The sequence below is a fragment of the Pieris rapae genome, chromosome Z, assembly GCF_905147795.1.
Source record: "Pieris rapae chromosome Z, ilPieRapa1.1, whole genome shotgun sequence".
NCBI lineage: Eukaryota > Metazoa > Arthropoda > Insecta > Lepidoptera > Pieridae > Pieris > Pieris rapae.
The window spans coordinates 5,323,688-5,344,324 of record NC_059534.1 but is presented as its reverse complement, the minus strand read 5'-3'; the positions used below and the strand labels follow the sequence as shown (position 1 = coordinate 5,344,324).

Below are 20,637 nucleotides of genomic sequence, written 5' to 3'. Positions count from 1 at the left end.
ACATTATTATTATATAAGTACAATTGTCTAGTTCTACATACGCCGTTTAAACATTTATGTATTTTCTTTACAAAAACAAGCAGCTATTAAACTTAAATGAAAAGAAATGTTAACTGGGGCACGTTGATGCCAAGTTGTGGCTAATAGAGAGTATTATTCTAAGACATTGGAAAGTAGAGAAGACTTGTTACATGGTTCTTATTCCTATAAAATCTAGCGAGTAGGCAACCAAAGATTGACAAGCAAAAGCTAGACCATAGTCAAGCAGAAGATAGAAATAACTTTATTGACTGTAACATTAATGCTAGCCATGGCTGTCACTGTAATATTGTCGTAAAATATATTTTGTATAATTTAATTATTGTTAATCCTAAACTTCTCTAAATATTATGATAAATTGATCACAATCATGGCTTACAACCGCAACCAAAGATTTGCCTCATCACCTCCATACTTTAGAATTTTAGATCCTGGCGCATATCAAAACACTGGTACAGCGTTAGTTAAAATAAATAAAGCACCTTTTCTATCCAAAAAGGAGAGACAATTACAGTCTGGCAATAAAATATGGACCCATGCAATATATAACAATAATAGTACACCCTTTATTCCCAACTGTTCGGCCTTCATGTCCAATATTCCTAGATTTCCGTATGAAGCTGTTAATACATTTTCTGATTTCGAAGATATCTTATGTGAATGCGAAGATCCAAATGTTTGCGAATGTGAAAGTGATAATAAAAGTACACCGACAGTAATATGTCAAGGAAAGGTTAGGCGTATATTATATAAAGGCCCACCACCAAAATCTAATCAAAGCGGTGGACTGTCAGCCCCTTCGAAAAAAGATAAAGGATTTGAAATCAATCCAGATGGCTCCCACAAACGTGTTTTTATAAAACCTGAGAAAGAATGTCCTCCATTTTATAATACGGCTATAAACGAATCCACGGCGTTTTATAGAGGCTGTAAGTGGAGTCGCAGGACGGGTAAAATTCCTATAGCTAAAAACAACTTTCCTGGGCCGGCACATTATTCAATAGTGCATGAGCCAAATATTGCTGAAATTTGTGCCGAAAAAGTAAGATCCTTTAAAAGAAAAACATCAAAGCAATTCCGTTTTATAGAAATGGTTCAAAGAAGAAATACATTAGACAATTTGCCTGGGCCGAGTAGCTACAGCCCTGAAAATATTAAAGGGACTCAATTAAATTATTTAGGACCCAAGGCAGCACGATTCACTGGCTCTATTTCGAACAAATGGCCTGGACCAGCAGACCATTGGCTTCAACGTGACTTTGATCTACCTACACGTCCAAGTAAATTATGTAAAGCAATCTTACCACAAAGAGCACCTTTTTTATCTCACGCTACAAGACTAAAAACTCCGAAAATAGTGGATTTAAGTCCAGCAAGCTATGTTCCCATATATAAACCTTGCCAATTTATTCGATGTTCAAAAGCTCCATTTTCTGTCTCCACAAAAAGATTTAAAGAAATAATTTATAATGACGAAGACGATCACGACTATTTTGATGAATTTGAAAACAGTCCACGTGAGGATAAAGATATAACAATAACAAAACATCCTACATGGCAGTTTAAATCAAAAACGGTGAGGATGAAACCTTTAAAAAAGGAAGCTCTTAGATCCATTTCGATACATCCACAACCATCAAGCATAAAAAAAAGACCGTTAGAGTTACAACATGGTTCACCATTTTTTTCATCTGAAGCAAGATTTCGACCTTGGTTCAACTGGATAGCGGTTCATGCAAAGGTTAAAACACCTGGACCATCTTACTACACACCAGAAAAGGCAAGATGTTATCCTGCAGTCGCTCATGGACCATTAACAAGAGTTGAGAGATTTCTACCTTTCCATAAAGAAAGCCCTGCGCCAAATGAGTACAAAGTTTCCAATGGTATCGAAACAATTTTACATACCCATAATGAACGATTAAAAAGTAATATTATAAATCAGCACAAATTTCATTGGATTGCGCCAGGAGTATCAAGGCTACTAAATAATGAGGAGAAAGAATTGATTTTACTAAATAGGTCAATAGAATTATTAAATCCTGATGATGTTATTGATAGTTTTGGATCCAAGTTAAAACGTGGTAAAAAAGAAAAGAAAGTACTACGTTGTTTAAATAAAAACTAAAAATGTTGCTGATAACGGGGACAATTATGTACTGATGTAATATTTTATTCTATCCGACCAATCGTACAGCACTTTTTAAACAATCCAGTTAACTGATATTATGTAGTTTACAATCACTAAACCAATTGTATTAACAAATTTGGCACAAATAATAATGCGTAGTAACATGTATAATAAATTTAGATGTAAAGGAAACAATGTGTATAGAACACTGCATCGGATAAGGAGATTTTGTCGTAACTTTTGGGTTAAGAGTCTATAACTATCAATAAATTTGGCATATTACAGCCAGAATGAGAAAGGATGCGTAGTTGTTTCACTGCAACCATATTACTTAATTCCGTTCACAATATTTTAATGCTAAGATCAATCACCTAATGGGATGTTCTATATTTTTATAAATCACAACCCATTTTATCTTTGTAAATTGATATATTTCTTCACAAACAACGGTAATTAAATTATAATCTTATAGAAACGCTCATAGGAAAAAATACATGCTCAGTCATCTTAAAAGTCTCTTCTGAGTGACGTCTGTTTTCTTCTTTTCTAACTGTATTTATGGCAAACATACATCAAAATCGTATAGAAAATACTACACCATATAGTATGTACATTTTTAGTGCGTATATACGATACGGTATAATTTAAAACTGAACTCGTACCAAAAAGTCAACTAATGGTACAACTTTCGTGCCGGCAAGTGTAATCGAAATGTAAACGCGGTGCGGGAGGCAAGGGTCGACTAACGCACCAATAGCGCGCTGTGATCGGCGCTACGTCATACCCCGCGTCCCGCTTGACCACCAAAGAGACCTAAAAAACGACTTCTGCGCATCTAACGACTCTTGCCAAGTTACGTGCCGAAAATTATACAGCCTTTTAGATTTAATTTTGACATATGACTTAAACATGACATTTTGATTTTGTCTAGGCCTAGTGCCTATTAATTTCTCGAATGTCAAATAACAAAACAAATCTTGACGTTAACAAAACGTTCTTTTGAAAAAGCGCGGGAAGTGTAAAAATAGGCGGGCGTCTTTTTTTTGGCTTAAATTTTGAAAATTAAATTAATATAATAATACAGGATCAGTTAAGTTATAAGGTGTATATAGTAGTAGTTATTGTTGATTATTTATATTTTTAGTTTGTCTTAGTAGCCTGGTAAGTTATTTTATTATATTATATGTAGATAAGAATTTTTTTCTTGTCGTCCGTGATGGAGCCCGAAGACCCTGGAGGGACATCCCTCCAGGTGTCTCATGTAGTCACAATCGATGCGTCTGGAATGGAAACGGAAGGTTCCATTATCGATACAGACTGCTCGGATAGCACGAAGTCTGTTAAAAGAAAAAGAGTATCTGTTAGAAATGAAAAAAAGAGAAAAAGTTCCCAAAATTTCCCTAATGATTTAAAAGACAATATAACTCCTAAAGTCATCGAGTCTGATGTTAAAATAACAGAAATACCCCCAAATGAGGCTGCCCACTCTAACAATATTTCAATTAATCCTCGCGTTGCTAGGTCGCTTTACCAGGCGTCAGACCCTGCGCCTTATGTTGTCCATGTCCAAAAAATCATGGAAACAAATCAAACTGGATCTGTTCACCCCATACAATTTGGATTTTTCCTTAAAAAAAATTATGTAAAAAGCATTGTAGAGGGAAGTATAAAAAAAATAGGGAGGAATATGTTATCATTGCAATTTGAGACATTTCAAGATGCTAACTTATTTTTAAATCATAAATCTCTCAACACAAATAAATACAAAGCCTTTATTCCGGCTTTCACAATCACCCGCATGGGAATTGTGAGAGGTGTTCCGTGTGACTGGGATGAAAAAGAAATTTTAGAAAACATTGAGCTTCCGCAGAATTGTGGAAGTCTTTTGAAAGTTCGGAGGTTAAACAGGAAGATCTTTGAAGGAGAGAATTCCAAGTTCATTCCAACTGAGACTGTAGTCTTAACCTTTGATGGGAAGATCTTACCTACCAAGGTCTTTATATGTTACAACTCCCTACCTGTAGACCTTTATATTTACCCCACACTGCAATGTTTTAATTGCTGCCGTTTTGGTCACACCAAAATGCAATGCAGAGGCACTCCAAGGTGTTACAAATGTGGTGACAATCATTCAAGTATTAGTTGCAAGACTGAAAGGGATGATGCTGTGTGTATCTTATGCTCTGGTTCTCATTTTGCAACGGATAAAAAGTGCCCAGAGTATGCTAGGCAAAAAGCTATTAAAGAAACAATGGCTAAAAAGTCAATATCATATTCAGAAGCCAGTAAAGTCCATCCACCAATTTCTAAGTCTTATGCAGATGTTGTTGCTTCTGTGTCATCGGCCCATTCTGGTCCGAATATTTCTTATTCCAGTCCCTATAATTTAACAAGCCCTACTAAGACTTCCACACAGTCATTTAGAAAAACAGTATTCATGAAACCCAAAGCTCGTCCTAAAAATGTAAATAAGGGATATGATCAAAAAACGCATGCAGAGCTTATCCAAGATTACAGCAACATTCCTTCCTTTTCTACAGGTTGTCTCAACAACTATAATGATTTGTCAGAAATAATAACAAAGGATCTCATCATTTCCATAATACAGTACCTTTCACAATCTGACATAATTAAAATACCGTCCAACGATGCCCCTTCTACAAAAAGTTTTTTAACTAATGAACAGTCAAGACCATCCACAAAACCAGTCTCTGGTGATTCAATGGAATTGGCAGAGCATTAATAATAAAAAAAGTGACCTAATTTTTTTATGAAATAATTACAAACCATTTGCCGTCTCTCTTCAAGAGACTTGGCTTCGTCCCGGATTCAATTTTAGAATTCAAGGACATATCTGTCTTAGAGAAGACAGAACAGATGGGTATGGTGGAGTTGCACTAATTCTTAGAGGAGGTGTGCCTTTTGTTCATATACCCATCCCTAATCACAGTGATAAATTTTCTATTATTGCTGCTAGTGTAAATAATATTTGTATTGTAAATATATATATACCTCACCCTTCCACTTATACTTTGACGCTTGGTAAAGATATTACTTCGACCCTTATATGTATGAGGCTGGGCCATGCATGCATACCCTTGCATTTGGCAAGGCTTAAACCTTTTGCCTGACGACACATTTGAGTGTGGCAATGACGTTGGGGGTTTTAACCATATATTTTTTGCCTGTAATAGACATGAACGTTCCGCTTTTATTTCCTCGCTTTTATCCATAAATATTCCTTTTCCTACTTCTATTTCTGTCTTTTTATCTAATATAAATATTGATGTATATAACATTTTAGCCAGTTTCATTTTTCATAACAATATAAAATTATAACCTATGTTTTATGTATATACGTACTTATAATAAAATTTATCTGATCCTTTTCCAAATTCCGTACTAATTTCCTATCCAATAAACCTAATAATGCACTTCCTAACTTTTGTACATGGCTGACGCACAAACCGTGCAGGCCAAGAAAGGAAAAAAAAAAAAAAAAAAAAAAAAAAAAAGTTCTTTATGTTTTGGAAATTTGGAATAGATAATTTATTATATAATATCTGGCATTGTTGTTATTTGTATAATTATAGTAAATATTTAAAATAATATAGTAAATTCAATTGCTAATTGCTATCGTATTTAATACTTTTCTAAAATGTCGCGTATACCAGCTGTGCATTTAAAAATGCCTTCTGGAGTCAATCAAACAGGGACTGTTATATTTTTCCATGGCTCTGGTATGTAATAAGTAGGATTACCAGTTACAGTTACATCCAACGTGTTTGAATAAGAATGAGTAAATATAAACGGGCGGTAAAATTATTTTTACTTTTTAGGTGGCACTGGTGACTTAATGAAGCAATGGGTGGACTTAATGGTTAAAAACTTTTCTTTTTCACAAATAAAAATAATATACCCTACAGCTCCATTACAGCCATATACACCAGCTGCTGGTGAAATGAGAAATGTTTGGTTTGATCGGATAGATATTAACCAAAAAGTTCCTGAAAATTTATTTTCACTAGCACAAATAGAAACAGAAGTTAAAAGTTTAATCAAAACTGAAGTGTCAAGTGGTATTCCAGTGAATCGGATCATAGTAGGTAAGACTATACAATATATTAATATATTCTTCATAAGATGTCCTTTGAATATTATATAGAATAGAGATATTTCATTAAAAGGTATGTGAGTAGGGTTTGTTATTATCAGTGATATACATATAGATTATCATTGGTAAATGATTTGCCCATGTGTGTGATATAAATCTGATTTAAGATATATTTATATTGTTTTTCTCAATTAAAATTATAATAGTGGAATAAAATCACAAATTAGGATTAAAATCCTTTATAAATAAAATAAATAAAATAAAATAGCCTTTATTACTGTTAAAGTTACTATATATATGTACATTAAAATTATAGAATGTCCCTAATAACAGTGTGCCTTTCGGCAAAGGCCTCCTCCAATTCTTTCCACTGTGTTCTGTCCAAGGTGACTCTCCTCCAGTTTGGACCTGCTGTCAGTTTTAGTTCGTCTTCCCATCATCTGTATTGACGTCCTCTACTTCTTTTGCCGTTACGTGGAAACCAGTGTGTGACAATGTTGCTCCATTTGTTCTTTGAAGAACGCATCAAATGTCCTGTCCACCTCCATTTTTGTTGGTCTATTCTGATCAGTATGTCGGTTAGTTTTGTCTTACGCCGTATGTCAGTGTTTCGAATTCTATCTTTCATCTTGATGCCGAGCATGCTTCTTTCAACTGCGTGTTGGAATGTTGTCAGTTTTTTCCTGTGTAACTGTGTAAGGGACCAAGTCTCACATCCGTATGTAACACAGGGCAGTATACAGGTATTAAATACTTTTTTCTTTAGACCTATATTCATATCCTTGCTCTTCATTATTTCTTTCATTGCCCAGTATTTTCTCCAGCCATTAGCAATTCTTTTGTGTATTTCTTTAGACATTTGGTCTTCGTGAGAGATTATTTGCCCTAAGTAAACATATTCTTCTACATACTCTAATATCTTTCCATTCACTTTGATTTCTGTCTTGATAGAGTTTGTCATCACCTTAGTTTTTTCTGTATTCATGGTTAGTCCAGCTTTGATACTTTCATTTGTAAGCATTTCAATCATGACCTGCAATTTTTCTGGGTTTTCTTCAAAAAGAATCAGATCATCCGCAAAGCGAAGGTGGCTAAGTAATCTTCCATTGATATTTATACCGACTTGATCCCAGCTTATATTTCGGAAAATGCCTTCCAAAGCGGCTAGGAATAATTTCGGAGAGATAGGATCACCCTGTCTAACACCTTTGCTGATTTGGAAGGTGCTTCCTAGTTTCTCTAGTTTGATTCTTGCTTTGTTGTGGTTGTATATTTCCTTTAATAGATTCAAATACACATTATTTATCCCCATTTGTTGTAGGCACTTCCACATATAGCTGTGATCAAGGCTATCAAAGGCTTTATTGTAATCTATGAAGGCAGTGTATAGTGGTAGATTGTATTCTCTGTATTTTTCCATTATTTGTTTAACGGTATGAATATGATCTAAAGTGGAGTAGTTGGTTCTAAAGCCTGCTTGTTCTTCTGGCTGATTTTCATCAATCTTTTTACATATCCTGTTGAGAAGTACCTTTGAAAATATTTTATAGATATTCGACATAAGGCTGATGGGTCTGTAGTTATTGACATCCTCTTTAGAGCCTTTTTTATGGATCAAAATTATATGCGATATGTTCCATTGTTGTGGGATGATGCCTGTGTTAACTATTTTGTTGAAGATATCTGTTAATAGTGGGCTTATCTCTTCTATGGTACCTTTTAGTAGTTTGTTGTGTATCATGTCTGGTCCAGGAGCTTTATCCAGTTTTTGACTTCTTATTGCTTTTTCCACTTCGCACTGTAGAATATCAGGTTCTTTGTTTTGTGTGCTATGTTCTGAAGGGTTTATCACTTTGTTTTTGTTGTTTGCATTTGTTTCATAGTTCATTTGTTTACTTTGATCGGAATAAAGTGTCTTATAAAAGTCTGTTGTTGTCTCTAGAATGTCCTTCCTTTGGGTAAAACTCTTTTCTGCTTTCTTCAATTTTGGAATCCAGTCATTTTTCTCTCGTAGTACTTTCAGAGCCTTTCTTGTGCCACCAGATTTTTCTATGTAATTTTCTAACGTTCTTAGTCTCTTAGATCTTTGGTCATTCCTTATATTCTCTCGTATTTGTTTGCTTAGTTTATTAATTTTTCTTAAATTTCCTTTCTTGTCTTCTTGTATAATTTTTTTTCTTTCTGCAAGTAGTTTTAGCGTTTTGTCACTGAGTATTTTTAATTTATTTTTTCCTTTTTGATGTATGTTGCTAACACTGGTCAGTTGTAATTCTAGGCTGTTAAATTGTTCTGTAATGTGTAGGTTTTTGTAGGTTTCATCTTTTGCTAAAATCCTTTATAATCCTTTATAAATAAAACATTCACTATTTTCAACACAAAATTTTATATTTAAATTAATTATTTGATGAATGAAATAAATGCAAATGAGCAAAATAATTTAAAATCATATTAAGTTTTTATATTTTATATGTTGCTTTTGTTTCAGGTGGGTTTTCAATGGGTGGTGCATTAGCACTGCACACAGCATACAGATGGGAGCCCAACTTAGCAGCAGCATTTGCCTTTAGTTCTTTCTTAAATGATGATTCCATTGTTTATAAACAACTTAAGGATAGTGATGGAAAAGGTAAGTTATTTTTTTTAAGATATTTATTTTTCTTAAAGTGATGACTTTCTCATTTATAAAAAAACTAAATCAATCTAATTGCACTTGTGTAATTCTTTCAAATTGAGTTTATGATTTTATGGAAAGAGTTAAAACGGTGTGAAGATTTATGAATAAGAGAGTAGGATGTATTTTGATCCTTTCAAACAATTACATATTTCAGTGCCTCCATTACTACATATTCATGGAAACAGTGATGACCTTGTTGATTTATCTTGGGGAAAATCTACTTTTGAACAATTAAAAACACTAGGCGTTCAAGGAGAATTTCACACTATTCATAGGCTGGGACATTCTATTAACAGAACAGGACTAAATCTCATATATTCATGGATACAAAAGCATCTCCCTGAAGTATAATTTTTTTGTAATTTTTTCTTAGTATATGTGATTGTTATAAATATTTACTATATTCAAATATTGTGTTGGATTAAGTTTAATAGATTTATATTGAAATGTTCTGTTGTTTTTGACTTGACCTCAATTTAATTTGTATTAGCATTTTATTTAAATTAAACAGAGAAATGATTAGTTTTATTTAAATTTACAAATTCATATTGTATAAAATATTGTTTTTAAAACATTTTCCTTATACAATATTTTTATTACTTCAGCATTGTGAAGTTTGCTAATTTAAATTACTTGATGTGCCCCAATGTTTAATGTATACTTAAAAACCTAAATTCATGAAAATCTCATAGAAACTGATTCAGTTTTTTCAAAGGTGTTCTAGAATAATACAAGATTTTTATAATTTTTTATAGATTTTTAGAAGGTTTTAAAAAAACCTTATAAAAAAGTAAATTTTAAGCCTTATTGACACATATGTCACTGTTTGCTATTGTGAACTTTGATTGTTATCATTTCATAATATTTATTGATAGTTTTTTATAGAAAAGCATATAGATTGTTTTAAATTAAACAACTACATATGTTATAATATGGGGCCTAAAAAACCTGGCAAAGATACAGAGGATGAATATCTCTGGCGCACCTGCATTGAAGAAGCCGCATTAGATGATGATACATGGAAAGTTAAAGTAATTTTATTTGAGGCAGCTGGAAGTGACCAAGATAGACTATATTTAAATAAATTTGAGGTATATGCAGCGGAAGAAAGACGATTTGTTATAAAAAATATCTGCAAAACTGAAACGATATTTATGGTTAATCAATTAGGTGGGGAAAAAAAAATTAAGGATGAGAATCTTAGAGTATTCGAAGAAGGCCAGTCTTATTTAAAAGAAAAACGTGATATTCCGGCGGATATTTTAGCTTTAATAATAAAAAAATTGATATTGAAAATGAAAGATGAATACCTTTTTATTAAACGCCAGAAGCTTGAAGTCAGAGAAGGTATTCGGCGTGAGTCTAACACTATGATTAACAAGGCAGAGGTTCGAGGAACTGTTATTGTTAAATTACCCGAAAAAGTTGAACCGCCCACGGAAGTCCCGAAAGGTAAAGGTAAAAAGGGAGACCAGGAATTTCCAGAGCTTCCAGAAACAGATGAAGATAAAAAGTACAACACGCAACTTCGAGTAAGAGGTGAAGAGTGGAGAGACAAAGTATACGTAGACGATTTCCCTATAGATGGACCTAACATTTATGTTGCTGTCACAGGATTTGTTGAACCATACCTTGCTGAAAGTCTTATAAAAATAGGAATTCCTTTGACAGCCGTAGTACAAATCCGAATTAACCCGGCCGAGATTAGAATACCGTCGAGTTTATTTCGAGCAACGAAACGTGGCCAAAGTCAAACGGATCTTATAATGGAACAGTCTTTAAAGTTTTGGGAAGATTTGCAGCAATTAAGAATACAAAAACAATCAGCCGATTATTTTAAAGGTACTGCTTTTTTAGTGTATTCTCCTCCTTACTGGCAGAATGAAAACTTATCGGGTGAGTCTGAAAAAATTTATGATGAACTATGTTATCTCATGTACGATGTTCAAGATTTGACAAGGCAACATATTCATTATTTAGAAAATGTAGATATTGTAAATGTACCAGAAGATGAAAGTGACGAAAAGTTTAATACCTTTTATTGCCGGCTTATTCAAGATATTCCTTTAGAGTGCATGACCATTTATTCTATTTTAGATAGCATTTTACAAACGGTTTCTAAAAATGACTATTATGGCGAAACTACAAGTCAAACTTCACTATCTACAGCTGTAACTATAAACCAACCTCGTCAAAATTCAAAAAATGACGACAAGGCGGATAAAGCGGAACATTTAGTAAAAGGTGTGTTTAATGCATTGTGCAGCACTGATGTAAGGACAAAATCATATCGTATTAGTTACGGTGAAGAATACGAAAACCATAAAAATCCTTTAATTATAAATTTTGGGGATGTAGTTAAATATAATACTTTTCATCTAGGAAATTTAAATCTAGATAATTTGGTAAAATGTATGTTATTCGGGATGCCTACAAATAATTTATGGTTTAATTATGATTACCCTAGAGGCGAGTTGGAAGCAAAAATTCAATTTCATATTAATATTCTTCTATCGTGTTTTGACAGAACTGATGTAGAAACTACAGAATTGAATAGACTTTTGCATATTTTAGCTTGCCGTAAATTATACAATAATAGAAGTTCTTTAAAAAAGCGCCATTTACCAATAAGTACACTAACTGAGTTTAAGAAGACATATCTGAAACGTAGTATTCTTGCCGAACCACTTCCAAAATGTTCTTCTGTGTGCCGTGTATGGAGTTCGACGTCTCCGTCGTTTCCTTCAATGCTTAAGAGTAATGAAGACAACGTGGGGTCTCCTAACAGTGATGAAGAAACATATCGAATGAAATTTCTTTTTGAATGTCCTGATATAAGCGAGCTGGTTTCGGCAGCTGAAATAGCTAATCGTACACCTGTTGCTCACATTATTGATGATTTTGAATATTTCGAAGATTTTAGTGGGTCTTGTGCTTTTCAAACAATGACCGAAGCCTTTTATAAATATAACTGCTTAGACTACAAGTATTGTGAAGTAACGGACTGCCTTATTATGATGTTTTTTAATAGTCATGATTCCGATGGTATATCTATCGAAGAGTGGCATTGTCATTTGCCGACTCCATTATGTTTACAAGACTTTTTTGACTTTGTTCTTGGGGAACAATACGATTGGATACAAAAGGAAGAAAAAATCTACGATGAAGAAATGGCTTTAAAGTCAGAGTCAGAATGTAAAGTGCTAACTGGTGAAGTAACTGCGAAATCTTGTGTTGAAAATTCCGATATTCAAATGGAACTTCTTATAGAGGGATCTTTAAAACACAAAGAATTGATTGAAGCTGAAAATGAGGAGCCAGAAGATTCTGAAATCCCGGTATCGGAATTTAAAAAGTCTACTAAATCTCCTTCAGAGTCGGAAATGGAATCTAAAAGTAGTAAAAAAGCTAAGTCACCAACAACTTCAACGCCAAAACCTCTAAAAAGCTTACAAACTACTGAATCTGCCATGATTGTAGAGACTCCTAAAAAACCGTTTTCTGGTTATGATTTGGGTGATAGAAGAGTTGAAGTGTTTGGAAAAGATTCAATATATTTTTCCCAAGACGGAACTCGAGTTACAAGCGCATATTCATTGATGATACCAAATAACCTAGAATATATAAGCTTAAATATAATTCCGGGTAATCGTGATAACACATTTTGGCTGCATAAGGCTCTGGGAGATTCTCTAAAACCTGAAACAGTTGATACTTGCGAATCTTTTAGAATTATTACTAAAAACAATGTAATTATTTATGTTAAAAAACAAACTTATGAAGTACCGTTACCTACATTGGCAAATGTTTCTCTGGAAAATGCTAAGCAGAAAGAAAGCACCGTCAAGTCACCAAACTTATCATCCAAACTTAGCAATACTATTCCTCAGTTATTTGAAACTATTTCTTTCTACTCGTTACTTGTCACATGGCCTAATGGCCTTGTCACGGAAACTATTCATGAACATAACTCTCACCAAATATCTCATATTAAACAATATAATATAGCCACAATATCAAACTTAAGTGAAGAAATGCGGTGTATAAGTTTAAATGGCGAAGTAATTGTATTTAAAATAGAGGGTGACATTGAAATATTACGTCCAGATGGATCATATATACTCATTACAAACTGTGAAAAACGCCGCATCTGCAATGATTTAGATGAAACCATTAGTGAAATTAGCTCTGAAAAAAATAAAAAAGGCAAAGTTAAAGGTAAAGAAAAACTAAGTAAAGCATCTTCAAAGTCGTCCAAAAATGTAATTATAGATGAAGATGTATCAGAGATTAAGCCACCTGAATATGAATTAGTAATTGAAGAATTTATAACAATTGACACAAGTGGCTTAAAAGAGAAATGGATTAATGATAATTCATTCTTTATGGAAAAATTACTTGTTAGAACCGCAACAGATTATTGTCTGGGTGAAGTATTTTCAAGAAGAATGGATGGTACTCACATTCTTTTGAATAAAGAAGGCTTACAAAGTGTTACTTTCTCTAATGGTACTCGTATAATATCCCAATATTTTATTGAAGATGAAGAGGTATACACAGAGTGGAATGAAGAAGAATTACTGTATTTTTCTTTGATTGATTCTGATACCGGAGAAAATGAAACATTAAAGTCCGAGTCGCAAAAAAGTGTTGATTTGGAAGAAGCTGATAATAGTAGCAGTTACGTCAGTGAATCTTCAAAGAAAATTGAAGAAGAGTTTACCAACACGCCCCGCACAGATGGATTTATATCCGTACAAATTTTATATACAATAGAGCATCCCAATTTCACTACAGTGACCATAAACAAATCAAGTGGAAATGTAACAATAGACTCCCCTAACGAAACAAGCGTTACAATAAATAACAAAAACAATTTTAATTTTTTTTTGGATAAAGTCACAACCGCGTGTTTTAATGGAGAAAATCTTGATATAACTTACGAGGCCTGCTCAGGCTGTCAATCCAAAACTAAATGCACGGCTAAAATCAAGGCTGAGGAAATGTCCAGTGTCACTCAAGTCCAACGAAGCTGGTTAAAAATGGAAGATTCATTTGGAAAAAAAATTGTTGTCAACGATGAAGGAAGCATATCAGTGAGCTGCGAAGCGGTTTCTGAAGAATTTTTTGTCGTTGACGAAACCTGTCAAAACGAGGAATCTGTTCAAGCTGGTAAAAAACCATCACTTAATAAATCTGCAAGCACAACATCAAAACACGGTAAATGTAGAGAGATGTACCAAGCGAAAAATATGAGATACTTTATATTGAAGCGGTAAGTAAGTACGTACACGACGTACACGGATTCGAAATTCTATTTTTGCTGTTTTCATTTTTCATTTTTAGTGATTTGACCTGTTCTGAATTACTACATCGCTCCGTTGTAGAAGATTACAAAAAGGATTGTCGATGGCAACCATGGTGTTCTATTAATCGTTACAACACATTTGGCGATCACCGAAGCATTGTATCCATATTAACTCCAGTACATAGAAATGAATCAGAGGTATTATGTCCAATATATGTATATGGAAATTTATTTTTTTGCTAATTAGTGACTTTTTTGGGGAACGTATTATATTGCAGTCCCAATTTTAAATATTTTATTTTCAGAAATCAATTTTCTCTACATAAATAATTATTAATTATATTTGCCAAAGCTGCCATATTGAATTTTTTGCAGATAATTTTTTACGATAATACATAATATTTATATTAACCCTTCAATTGAATTTAAAACGTTACGTATTTCTTCTCTCAGAAATGGTTAATGGAATCTAAAATGGCAGACAAACCCAAGTATTTAACTTATAAGGATCTAAAGAAAGATAGTGGTAAAGGCTTTTATCATTGGATGCGTCCATATGAAAGATTTAAACCAAAACCACGGAAACCAGATAATGTTCTACCCGATAGGTTGCCTTGTGCCTATTTATTTAGGTGAGTTTTTATCGAACCCAGTTTATCTGTTTTTCCGGACAGTAATACGCACTTGCACCACTATTCTAAAGGTAACATCTCTCTGCTAGACTTATAGGTACAGGTGATGGAGTATGATGAACCTGGACAATTAAAACTTGTATATGCCGTATATTTACCTTATTGTAAAATCTTAAGATTTTTATAATTTCTGATTTTCTTACCACAGAAATATTTAAATCAACATGGTATATTTTTCTCTGGGCTTCGATAAAGTTTAATAGTTCCTTATATTTTCTTGATAGAAAAAAGAGTTTACTTGCCCAGTCAAAAAAAATCTCTCAAGGTCACTTTGATCTTACCGCGCCTCTTGTATGAACTTATCAAGAAAAAAACAAAATATTACTTTTATTGTTTTATCTTTCTGGTCTCGTTATATATAATGGTATTTATGCCGCGCTGAGAAAAGTTTTTAGTTTATTGAATTCAACTTTAGAGTTGTGGAGCAACAATGGAATGAAAACGAAAGAGAAGAACTGAAGGGTGGCAAGGAACTTTTGTACGCTATTCTTAGATATCGTCAAGTTATTGAGAGCGACAGTCAGACAATTTTGAATATACCAATTATAGACTTACGACCCGAAGATGAACGACGGACCGACAGTATTATCCAAGCCATCGCTCATAGGTACTACTAAAAACTTCATAATTTTAGAAAAAAAAAACTTTTCAGATAACTAAATATATTTACCTTTTTATTAAGACATTGTTATGGTCACAGATTCTAGGAACCACCGCCGATAAAAAGGTATCGGCGTAATAATCGGTCATACATTTGAGTAATTTGCGCAATTGTATTATTATTTAAAAACTTTAGTGGAAATACCTTTGGTTATAGGACCTATGAAGAGCTGAAGACGAAATTGGCGGAAGACGTACAAAGTCGTGTGAAAATGACAATTACTACAAAGGAGCCGCCGTCGCAAGACGAAATGTCTATAGATGGAGAAATGGATGACGGTAGATACAAATTTATATTAATACAAGCCCACTACTATAATAATAAAAAAGGAATAATAAGTAGGTACCCATCTACTTTATACTCTAAGGTCGTAAGAAAGTTTCGTTTCTGAATCCCGTTCCGTCCCGTCTGTCTCGTCTGTCTCCCGTTCGTCAAAATTGTATTTGATTTTGATAATCGAGAGTCATAGTTCAGTTTACATTATTTATACATATTACATTTACATATACATTCAGCTCTACGTCACTTCTCCGTACTTACTTGACAAAAAATTTGATCTTTCAACCAACCAATCTTGGGATCGTTCCGTAACTTTAATTTATGGTCGAATTATTGGAAATCTCTGGCACTGTCTAGGTTTTTAAGAATGAAACTCTAGGTGAGTTTCATTCAACTAATTTTTTTTACTCATTTTAACATTTAGGTACCTATTACATTATTGAGGTACTCTGTAGCGGCGGAACTGATATCCAAGATATAGGCAGAAGATCACGTGATTTCACGATCACGCCTTAGGCGAATAGCGAATAGTGTACAAATGTTCTTTTGTTTCGTTTTTATTCTATTGTTGCTCCATGACTCTAAAGTTGAATTCAATAATAAAATATCTCTTCTCATCGCGGCGTACCTAAATACAATTTGATAGAACCAGACCGACCAGAAGGACCGATTAGGTGAATGACTCGTCCTAAAAACTGTACATAGGTAAGAGCACGTCTCTGGAGTCTGGACCGAAAAGAGAGAACTTTATAATAGGAGTGCCACCACCAGTCGTGGTAATGCTATACATAAATGTTTTATATAGTAAATCATATTATGTTTTAGGAGAGACGACTGGAGAGTTCAAATCAACAGAAGAAGTATCCAGTTTAGTACTAGAAGTGGCAGGGGCTGAAGAGTTGAGCTCCAATCTTAAACGATACTGGCGTCGCCGAGCTGAGGAGTATAAAGAGGAACAGTTTTATCAGTTAGTATCCGCCTTAGTTCAATTAAAAAATTACCAGAATTTAAGATTCCGAAGCAAGGTTATAGGCAGGCATTATAATATTAAGAAGGCTAAACAAATTAGGTACAGAGTATGACGCGTTAAAGTTACGAGTTTTTGACATTAAATATTTTAGGTTATTTTAATGTCAATCTCTATTCCCTCTGCCCGGACTTTGGGTCGTAGGATGTAGTGTCGTATTTAAAACAATGCTTGATGTTGTTTCTAGGTTCCAGTTGTTGTCACATGATTCCCCAGTCTATGTACTTATAAATATGTAACATACAATTAGAAATTTTAACGGGTATTTATTTTTAGCAGTTTACGTAAATTAGTGCTTTTTATAGGTACCTTCTTCGCGAAGGCAGCGTGCCACCGTACTTTAGAAATGTATTAGGAGGTGCCATCTGGTGGGAAATGAATTACGCGGCAGGCGAAGCGGCTACTGTGGCTGAACGGAAAAAGATGAAATGCCCCTGTCCGGATGAAGAAGTCTCAGATGTACCTCCTTTTATGTAATAAATAAAATAATAAAATTTATTTTAATTTATTTTATTTATATTGTAGAAACTAGTACTTAAAAACTAATACGTTAAATCACTTTCGTAAGAGATAGATTGATTATATATGATAGATTTTTGTATGGAAAAACATGTAGTTCCTAAAGTATATAAATTACATGGGAATAGAATGTTGACGTATCGTCACTTCTGATAGCTAGTGTCAGACGTAACGTTAACGAAAGGATTCAGTAGGTACCTTAGCTCAAATTTTAGCAAAGTTTTGTCAGACATTAGCATTTTCTACACATTTAGTACGTTTACATAGGAATACTAGTTGATGGTCATGTATACCTACAGTTAAATTTCGTATCACCTTGACGTCCTGTCGTTACACAACTGAGCGAATCCTAAAACCTTTCTGCCGCGCACCAGCCTATGTAGGAGATGCCCGCTAAAGTATTATTTCCCCAATTTGACTTCTAGAAAAGGGAAGAGCTACTAAAAACTACTGCTGCTTAAACGATCGTCAACGCCTTCGAGAGCAGCGGCACAATTTATCAGTGCTTCAAAAAATGTGTTCTTAGAGTGAGTGGACCAATAAAACCTACGTTCAAAATACGGACAAAGCTAAATCTTGTGTATGAAAAATCATTCGTACCTAATTGCTTTTTATTTTTTGAAAGGAACTTTTTTTGCTCCGCCAGTCACTCTCAGCGATTTCCACTGTTGAGCATAGGGCTCGCGTCGCGTCTAGTCCAGATTTTTCATGGTTGAAATTTCGCGTATGGATTATTTAAAATAATTCTAAAAACTGAACATCTCACCGATCTGACTGGGTAAATAACAACACTAAACACACTTATAAATTCAACTCAATTAATTGAAGCAAAACTAACATTAGGTAATTGTTAAATGATTGACAAGGTACTAAACACGTAAATTTATGAACAAGCTTACAAATCTTTGATAGACATACATATTAATTTACAATAAATTAATTTACAATAAAATACATAATATTGATTTACATAGTACCTATAAAAAAATAAAAAAAATATGCAGGCGTTTGTGTGTTAAAATGTGTAATGTCTTAATGCTACTAAGAGTAAGTAAACATTATTTTCAGTTAAGAATATAGCTAAGTTGAACTTAGTTAACGCTCTACAGTTATGAAATCAACGTTCGAAACTTTAGTTTTTTCCGGATTAAGTTAAATTTTTATAAATTAATTTTAATTTGTACTGCTAGACCGTCTTAACAGCTTTATTTTTTTATAGAACAGGGGGCAAACGGGCAGGATGATGGCGTGTATTGAACGAAACAAGCGAAGATGCGTTTGATTATTAATTTTATTGTAATTGTAATGCTTATACCGCGACCGCCTCTTAGTAGTAAGTATATCGAAGGTTCAGAGTTGAGACTAGGTAGCTACCTTCTCTATGCCAACATCGTCGTTGTAAGTTTTGCTATAAATAATACAAACTTGGGTAAAAAGTACCACGTTTTCATTGCAAATTATGAAACCTCAATTAAAACGAATGACCCTGGCTCGTATAGTATCATATATCGGAAGTCCACATAGATATGTGATGTCTGCCAATAAACACTTATAGGACAAATATAAGCTATAAAAGCACCTTGACTTTTAAAACCTTCCTACCTTTTGAAAACATTTCATATATGGCAGCGATCTATAACTTCTAGGAGGGTGATTAAATATTCTTATAGCCATCGCGTAACAATTTTTGGAATATAGCGCGGTGCAACATGCAGGCACCCGCCTGATCCCTCGGTATATACAAGCAAGTTTCTTTATATGTTTACAATAATTTTGGATGCTACTTTACAGTCATAACTGCTTCAAATATATACAAACTTGGTACTGTCAGAATACCGAGTTCGTGAAAAATTGGTCTACAGCTTGTAAGGGGTCCAACGCCCATGATAGCCCTAATACATTTTTTCTAAGTAATAAAAACAGTTTTTAAGTTTTCCCCATAAATGGATACCATAGCACAAATCTGAGGCAACATAGCCGTGATAAGCAATAATTGTTGCGTGTTTTGAAACCAATTTGCGAGTTCGACTCAAAGCAAGAACAAATTTATTTAGGCGTTATCTTTTAAATGTGTTGTTTCAAATTAAGATTTTGGTCTAGTGTTAGCCTAGAAACTTGGTTGATAGAACTTCTTCAATTGACTCGTTTTTATAATTAATTTTGAGGTTATTGGGTCTGCAATTATTATAATTCCGAAATTGTATAAAATTGTTTTTTTTTTTACATTTACACTTAAATTATTAATTTCCAACCATTCTGTCACATTCTTTACTGTTTCATTCAATAATGATTCGTGGTTACGCGAAGTCAGTTTTTTCACGACCATTGAGGTATCATCCGCGTAAAAAATGCATTTTCTAACCAAATTCGGTTAGTTAATACTGTACAGAAGAAACAACAATGGGCCCAGTATGCTCCCTTGAGGAACGCCTTTATTGTAATCTATAGCCACAGACTTGTACCTCCTTTCAATATGTTTAGGAGAGGAAGTATGTACATATAATTTAACGATATTAAATAATACCCTGAATATTGACTAACTTCCTCTATCTATAAACACTGGCTGATAAAGAAATCATCAAATCATTTCAATCAGAAAATAGGGGCGTGTATTTCATTAATATATGCTATGGTTCTTTAAATTTCAGAACATATATCTATATTATATTAAAAGGTCGAACGCGAATTAGTATGTCGCCTTCCCCACCGCTAGCTGCTGCGATGCTGAGCCAGTTGCGAGCGAGCCGAGCGAGCTCAGTGATTGGTTAATGCGACAACCAATGTTTGAGCCGGCTCTATCGTCCCTTATATCGAAGTGAACCGCACTGATTCCCAGTTCCCGGGCAGTCCAGCCCGGGCCATTGGATTGTGCCGTTGATTTGTATGACTTTTGTTTGTCAACAAATGTTTTAGTGAGTGTATGTGCAATTTATTCGGATGTCGCTATCGTGCCGCTGATACTTTCACGTGACGTGAGTATTTAGTAATATTGTTTACACAACGCGAAAAGAGATGGCGTTAGTAATAGTTATTCATAGGTCGATGGTGTCATTGAACTGAGGTATTACGCGATCCGAATGCAGTGTGCACGGGCTTCGATGACTTGCTAGTTAGTGCACACATTTGAATAATTATTGAATCGATGATTAATAAGATAGAGTGTATTAATGTCATTATTGTTAGCATCAGAGTA

The 20,637-nt window shown here is 33.8% G+C and overlaps 4 protein-coding genes and 1 long non-coding RNA gene across 5 annotated transcripts; 4 read left to right on the top strand and 1 right to left on the bottom strand.

The window, feature by feature from the left end:
* Window positions 1–349: 349 nt before the first annotated feature.
* Window positions 350–2,252, top strand: LOC111000180. The gene has a single exon (XM_022269544.2). The coding sequence runs from the start codon at window positions 410–412 to the stop codon at window positions 2,165–2,167; it is 1,758 nt and encodes a 585-aa protein (XP_022125236.2). The 5' UTR covers window positions 350–409; the 3' UTR covers window positions 2,168–2,252.
* Window positions 2,253–3,173: 921 nt separating this feature from the next.
* On the bottom strand, window positions 3,174–5,676 carry LOC123690560. Its single transcript, XR_006751181.1, has 3 exons — window positions 5,534–5,676; window positions 5,183–5,355; window positions 3,174–3,507 (listed from the first exon to the last, which is right to left on the bottom strand). It is a non-coding gene; the product is annotated as an uncharacterized LOC123690560 (long non-coding RNA).
* Window positions 5,677–5,703: 27 nt separating this feature from the next.
* LOC110999645 (lysophospholipase-like protein 1) lies at window positions 5,704–9,407 on the top strand. Its single transcript, XM_022268814.2, has 4 exons — window positions 5,704–5,910; window positions 6,010–6,276; window positions 8,770–8,910; window positions 9,113–9,407. Exons 1-4 carry the CDS (start codon window positions 5,829–5,831, stop codon window positions 9,307–9,309), a joined length of 687 nt encoding a protein of 228 aa, XP_022124506.2. The 5' UTR covers window positions 5,704–5,828; the 3' UTR covers window positions 9,310–9,407.
* Window positions 9,408–9,765: 358 nt separating this feature from the next.
* LOC123690581 lies at window positions 9,766–14,237 on the top strand. The gene has a single exon (XM_045634231.1). It carries the CDS (start codon window positions 9,891–9,893, stop codon window positions 14,235–14,237), a length of 4,347 nt encoding a protein of 1,448 aa, XP_045490187.1. The 5' UTR covers window positions 9,766–9,890.
* A 16-nt stretch (window positions 14,238–14,253) lies between these two features.
* On the top strand, window positions 14,254–17,402 carry LOC111000171. The gene is made up of 6 exons (XM_022269534.2): window positions 14,254–14,464; window positions 14,720–14,898; window positions 15,374–15,565; window positions 15,776–15,897; window positions 16,724–16,865; window positions 17,231–17,402. The coding sequence occupies exons 2-6, from the start codon at window positions 14,729–14,731 to the stop codon at window positions 17,400–17,402; spliced, it is 798 nt and encodes a 265-aa protein (XP_022125226.2). The 5' UTR covers window positions 14,254–14,464; window positions 14,720–14,728.
* Window positions 17,403–20,637: the final 3,235 nt, after the last annotated feature.

Excerpts from the sequence above, each read along its gene's own strand:
- LOC111000180 (XM_022269544.2), top strand. The coding sequence starts at position 410 with ATGGCTTACAACCGCAACCAAAGATTTGCCTCATCACCTCCATACTTT.
- LOC110999645 (XM_022268814.2), top strand. The coding sequence starts at position 5,829 with ATGTCGCGTATACCAGCTGTGCATTTAAAAATGCCTTCTGGAGTCAAT. Across the intron at positions 5,911-6,009 it reads TATATTTTTCCATGGCTCTG|GTGGCACTGGTGACTTAATG; the intron begins GTATGTAATAAG and ends TTTACTTTTTAG. Across the intron at positions 6,277-8,769 it reads AGTGAATCGGATCATAGTAG|GTGGGTTTTCAATGGGTGGT; the intron begins GTAAGACTATAC and ends CTTTTGTTTCAG.
- LOC123690581 (XM_045634231.1), top strand. The coding sequence starts at position 9,891 with ATGGGGCCTAAAAAACCTGGCAAAGATACAGAGGATGAATATCTCTGG.
- LOC111000171 (XM_022269534.2), top strand. The coding sequence starts at position 14,729 with ATGGAATCTAAAATGGCAGACAAACCCAAGTATTTAACTTATAAGGAT. Across the intron at positions 15,566-15,775 it reads ATCCAAGCCATCGCTCATAG|GACCTATGAAGAGCTGAAGA; the intron begins GTACTACTAAAA and ends CTTTGGTTATAG. Across the intron at positions 15,898-16,723 it reads AGATGGAGAAATGGATGACG|GAGAGACGACTGGAGAGTTC; the intron begins GTAGATACAAAT and ends ATTATGTTTTAG.